Genomic DNA, 6,513 nt, shown 5'->3' on the forward strand with positions numbered 1-6,513 from the left:
ACTGTGGCGGGTAGCATGCAATGGATGTTCTGAACCTTTTGGCAGGCTGCATATTGCTACAATTTGTCTATTTTTTGGGGATACATGTTGACTCTGTTGCTGGTTGGGTACAGTTATTATAATATAATAGCTCAAACTAACATTTTTGGTATGCATATTCGGGTGTTGATAATTCTTTTTTTTCCCCCCCGCAGCTGACTGGAGGCAAGAGAGTGTGGGCACGGGTGGGTACATCAGTATACCAGTCAAATATTGGTGGCCTACCGTGGATAGTGCAATTACCCCAGCTGTCGGTTACCGTTTCAACACAATAGCAGAAGGGGTGCATTTCTATATGACCTATGCGAGAACATGTGGCTTCTCTGTGAGGCAAGGCACACTAAAGCGAGGCCGTGATGGCAAGGTTACAACACGTTATTTGTTATGCAACCGAGAAGGCGTAAAAGGTGGCGGTAGAAGCACCCCAAAACCAGTAGAGGGTGGCAGTGGTGGTCCGAGCACTCAACGTAGGAGACGAGTATCTAATAGGGTTAATTGCAACGCTCGAATTTGCATCACAAAAGACAAAGGTGCGGGCTTCATTGTCAGTATTTTTGTTCCCGAACACACCCACCGCATGTGCTCCGAGCCTTCGAAACTGTTTATGCGAATCAACAGAAAACTGGACGTGGCCCAGCAAGCGTTCCTTACGAATTGTATTAAAGTTAACGTGGGTGGGTCTAAAGGCTTCCGATTATACAAGGAATCAGTGGGGTCGTTCGCCAACGTTGGTGCAACAGAAACGGAGTTCCATAATTTCAAACGGGACCTTCAGTCATACGTGCCGATAAGGACGGAGAGATGATCATTGCAATGTTTAACCAAAAACATGACGTCTGTGAGAACTTTTTCTTTGATTACTATCTTGATGAAGGAAACCATGTTGCGCGTCTTTTTTGGGCTGACCACACCGGGCGTCAAAATTTTTTGAGTTTCGGTGATGTGATTTCTTTTGATGCAACGTATGGTACGAATAGGTATGTCAACGTTACACCGTTCATTCTGTGCATGCTAATCATACTGAAATGTAGTAGTCACTTAATATTGTTTTTGTGAATTTTTGTATTGTTCATGTTAAGTGCACGTTGGTGACATGTTAGTGGGAATTGGGCGGCGTCCGAATCACTAAATTTGTTGCCACCATGCTAACGTGTGAACTCGTTGTATTGCAGGTACAGTTTGGTGTTCATACCTTTTACCGGAGTAGACCATCACAAACGGTGCATTACGTTTGCTGGTGGGTTGGTAACTCGAGAAGACACTGACTCATACGTGTGGGTCCTGGAGAGATTTAAAACAGCAATGGGAAAGAGCCCCTTGTGCGTCGTAACTGATGAAGATCCGGCTATGAAGAGTGCTATTGCACGAGTACTGCCAGAGTGCCGTCATCGTTACTGCATGTGGCATATCATGACCAAAGTGAGTGAGAAGTCAGGGGCTGAACTATCAAAAGATCAGAATTTCCGTAACCAGCTTAACAACATTGTGTGGAATGAGACCATTAGCATTGATGATTTTGAAACGCAATGGCAGTCATTAATGGAGAAGTACAACTTAACGGGGCACCGATGGTTTACTAAATTATACACAGACCGGAGGTTTTGGATTCCGTCATATTTTTTAGATTTACCCATGAGCGGTGTTCTACGTACCACCTCGCGTTCAGAAGCGGAGAACAGTGCGTACGGTAAAAACACACGCCCACATTGTAGTCTGGTCGAGTTCTACGTGCAATTTGAGAGCGTCCTAGAAACTCAACGGCACAGACAAAGTAAATTAAATGCTGAGAGTGAAGGGTCCTTGCCTGATTTCAAAACTCCTTTAGCATTGGAGCGACACATGGCGCAGGTATTTACCTTAACAGTGTTTTATGAGCTCCAGGTAGAGATCGAAGCTGCATGTTTTTATTGCAGTGTTGTGGGGATCCATGCATATGGTGAGTGCATCCGTTACGACATTAGAGGGGAGTACAACGTTGTCCATACTGTTGAATATACCCCGTCTTTGACTATTGCGACATGTAGCTGCAAGTTGTTTGAAAGATTGGGGTTTGTTTGCCGGCATATGTTTCTTGTGTTCAAAGATGCCGAAATGGTGAGCTTGCCATCGCGGTACATCGCAGCACGATGGTGTAAGCAAGAAGGACTAGCTAGCTGGTGTGCTCGATGTTCTGACTGCCCTCCTTTAGAAACTGTGCCTAGTCAGTTGTGGACTGAGATACACAATTGTGCCGTGATAGTTGGAAGCAATAAAGTGCGCCAAACGCGAATGCTACAGGTAATAAAAGAATTAAGAGACGAGTTTCTGGGCGATGGTATGGACGTTGACCCCCCAAAAGGAAACGGTGTTGCCATTGCAGCTTTGTGCGGTGTGGAGCCGCCGACGTCCATAATTATCAAACCGCCAGCTCAAGCAAAAAATAAAGGGACCGGCAAGCGAATTAAAAGCCAACGCGAGTTAGCTATTGAGAGGAGTGGCAAGGCTAGCAGAAAGTGCGGGGTGTGCGGCGAGTATGCACATCATAATGCCCGCAGCTGTCCGTTGAAGTGATTAGTGCGCCCAAACAGACATTACTGGTTATGATTAGATACACTGGGATTTTGGCTAATTTTATTAATTCTAGGTTTCTATCCTTTGTATTTGGTTATTAATAATGACTTTGGAGTGTTTGTCCATTTTATTAATTCATTCCTCTGGCGATTTTAGCTAATTTTATTAACTCTACGTTTATATCCTTTGTATCCGATTATTAATAATGACTTTGGAGTGCAGATGCATGTGTATCTGGTTATTAATAATGACTTTGGAGTGTTTGGAGTGTGTGTGGGGTCTGCTTTCTGTGGTACCTGAATGGTGATTGGTTAACCTTCTAAAAACTATTAATTTTTTTTTTTTGTGGGTGTGGGTGTTTGGCTGCCCGCATTATGACTGGTAAGTGGGGTTCTTGGATCTAAATACTCATGTTATCATTCTGTTTGCTGTTAATTTGTCCTAGGGATTCAAGGTGTTCAAATGTGGGGAAAATATATGTTGTCCTAGGGATTCTCTTGTGGTGTAAGCTTGTAATACCGATAAAAAGTTTCCAAATGCTTGTGTACCTTTGTTATAGAGTAAATATTTTAAAGCAAATTCAAGCATATACCCCTACCCAAACAAAAACAAAAGATTAAAGCATTTATGCATGCATATATTGTTGCAGTGGTAAATTTAATGTGTATTATTTGAAGCATGCAATGCATGCATTATATAAATGCCGAAAGGGGTATTGGGGTGGAGATGGGATAATGGGATTGGAGTAAAAGTGCACTGTATTGCATGCATGTAATTTAAATACCATCATCATTAGCAAATTAGAATGGTTCTGTCTTTTGTTTCTTTTATTTCGTGTTAAATTAACTATCTAAGCTACCTACCTTTCCCTCTCATAATGCATTTATTTCAACCTCATACCCCTGGTGCTTTTCATGGTCTATGGTGATAGTAAGTTAAATTAAGTGGTGAATTTATTTCATGTGTCGCATGAAATTAGTGGTGTATTTATTTCACTGAAGTTGTACTTTACCAAATTAGTAGTGTAAAATTAAATACAATTACGAACCCTTTCATGCATTTGTGCCGGCATTTTCTAGAGATAACATTGAAGAAATTTTTATTCCAGCCTGGAAAAGTATATATACCCCATATGAAGACTAGTGCTGCGCACCAAACTAAACAAAATTAAACAGCCAATACTTTGCTCAGGCTGTGCACTAACCTAAATAGATCTAAGCAGCCACTACCTCATACCCGAGTTTTTCATTGTGGTGCTCCTCCCATTAGTTGTTCGGCCCTATGGCGGTCATACTCCACTGCCCGTGTGCGGATATCATCGATGTTGGCATTGACTGTACATAGTAAGATGTTATGCAGAAACCTCGTCCGCATATTTTCAATCACTGCGGCATCCCCCGTCCCCAACCCACAATGCCAATATCTGGGATCTTGACCAACAAAATCTTCCATATGTCTCATTGTGTATACTCCCGAGTCACCGTTGGTAGGGTTGTCTGACCACGCCAACCTCATCCTCTCGGGCTGCATGTTCCTCAACCGCAGCGCCCGCACAGTGTGCTGGTTGTTATCTAGGTATGCGGCGAGGAGGTCCCTCTGGAAACAAAAGATTAGTTCAGCAGGTGTGCGAGTATACTTAACCAATAGTATTAAGTGTTGAGGGTGCATGATGTTTACCAACTCATTTGGAGCTGCGCCGTACATCTCTGTCCCCACGCTAGTCGTCGGTGAGCTGTCTATGATGAGAAACCCATTATGCTTAAAACTTACGCACATCACGTAGAATCGTGCCTCGTGGAATACGGGGAAGAAATACTGCAAAACCCAAATAATAGTGGTTAGCCTACGATGTCCGCTATGCGTAGCCGATTGGATCGCCTATTCGGAACACGACCGGCGTCTTACCATGTCCAATGTGGCTGTCCCCACATGGTGAGTTTGTTTGGAATTCAGCATCAAGACGCCGTTGAAACCACATTACCCTTTGATCCCGCCTGGCTGCAATGTTCACCACCGTCCCAATCTGCACCAATACTAGTTAGTAGATATATATAAACCCAAGATGCTAATTGTGTTTGTTTGTGCACAGTGCGGTGCTGAATGGGTGCACTACGAAGAATATATACTCTTGTTAATTGTATATAGTGTAACATTATGTGTTGACTGTTTTGCGAAGAATGTAAATTAAATTGCATGATCCACACTACCGTCGCCGACGCTGACACAAACAATCGAGAAGGCATGTCCCGACCCCCCGGTTGCTCCCTTGCATTGAGCACCGAGCACCATGCATCTACCACTGGTTTCCCAACATCCGTCCTTGCCTTTAATGTTAAAAATTGATACCATCTGACTGTGCGCGTGGCATGGCGGAATAGAACTTCATTCCTGTATTTTTACTTTTTTTTAAAGACAAAATGACGGAGCCAACGCAGGCTTGTATATATTCGCACGTGACATCCATGCAACTTACCGATGACCGTGTGGGGAGTTGAACAGCCACATCCAAACGACATACACTGGTGGTAACGGTATGTTAGGGTACCCATTGCTGGTGCTGAAAAACATGCCAAAATGCTGGTCTGCCGCCCTAACGGTGGTCCTTGGCTGACGATCCGGGCCTGCTCTCACCCCTGGGGATACGGGCTGTGCTGTTGACCCCCCTCCCGGTTGCGCTTGCATGGATACCTGCACCTAGAAGTTAGAAAATACCATGCAAATCGCGCGTAATTCACATGGCTGTACCTATTAATACCCCTCACCTGCTGAGTTGGCGTGTGTACAGTTGACGGCCCTAGCGTGTTGCCGTCTGCCCTCGTGGTTGCGAACTCCTGAGTCAACCCTAGACTAAATGTTGGTGCCTCAAAGTCCCCTGTGTCCTGCGTTGCAACCTGTTGTGCCTGCCTTGGTATTATCGCTCGTCTTGCTTCCTCCTCCACCCGGTCTAGCTCCCTTATGAATTGCGAGTCTTGCCAAAGGTTGTCGTCTAGATGGCCAGTCGTCACAGTTTGTGGTTGAGGTGGCTGTGGGCCGGTTTGTGGTTGGGGTGGCTGTGGGCCGGTTCGTGGTTGAGGTGTCTGTGGGCCGGTTTGTGGTGTCCCTTTACGTGCCCAGCTTAATAACAGATTACCCACGTTGGCAATCCTCGGGAAATTTCGGTCCTCGAAAGCTAGTGTTTGATTTTTCCTTATTGTTTCTGCAACCCGTGTGGCTATCGCTAGCAGGTCCCTAGTCATGGCTGCGAATTCTTGGTGGAACCCCTACAGGCAAGCGGTTGGTTAGAAAAGAAACAATATAGCAACGTCAACCGGTGCAATAGTAAGGAAACAATATGCATACCCCGGATAGAACTTGTAGTGGTGGCGTTGTGCACTGTTTGTGTAGCCCCGTCTCCTACTCGTGCAGTAGGGTTCCTAGCACGTGCCGCCGCCGCATGTACCAGTGCATCAACCTGCAGTTAAATCAATTTTGTTACGGACACTCGTGCACATTGTATAACCTAGTGCACCAGTTTATTTTGGCATACTGTAATGGGTCTAGGAACGCGTGGGCGTCGTTCAACCCGAGTAGCTTGTGGTACTTGCCGTGCATCCCCCTATAAATGATCCAAAGGAAAAAAAAATGAACCACACAACTCCTGTACACATAAAATTAAATAAAACTAAAAATTTAAACAACCTCCTGTATAATAAGCACAGGGATAACGGTAAAATAATCTGCCCGGGCACTCAAATCTGACCGGGCACATAACAGATGTGCATACTTAATAAGAAATTAGGGACTATTACAGTATGAACCAGTATTACAATGCACAAACAGGCTATTCTGCGCGGTTTGTGCACACATTTTCTATGAGCTGCCATACCGTAACCGGTCGTGGCCCTTGGCCAATCCGAGTGTCCTGCGGTTCTCTCCGTGCACTAT

The 6,513-nt window shown here is 44.8% G+C and overlaps 1 protein-coding gene across 1 annotated transcript; it reads left to right on the forward strand.

Moving 5' to 3' along the window:
• Window positions 1-1,341: 1,341 nt before the first annotated feature.
• Window positions 1,342-2,589, forward strand: LOC109179585 (protein FAR1-RELATED SEQUENCE 5-like). Its single transcript, XM_019329088.1, has one exon. It carries the CDS (start codon window positions 1,342-1,344, stop codon window positions 2,587-2,589), a length of 1,248 nt encoding a protein of 415 aa, XP_019184633.1.
• The last annotated feature ends 3,924 nt before the right edge of the window (window positions 2,590-6,513 follow it).

The sequence above is a fragment of the Ipomoea nil genome, unplaced genomic scaffold (assembly GCF_001879475.1).
Source record: "Ipomoea nil cultivar Tokyo-kokei standard unplaced genomic scaffold, Asagao_1.1 scaffold0937, whole genome shotgun sequence".
Lineage (NCBI taxonomy): Eukaryota > Viridiplantae > Streptophyta > Magnoliopsida > Solanales > Convolvulaceae > Ipomoea > Ipomoea nil.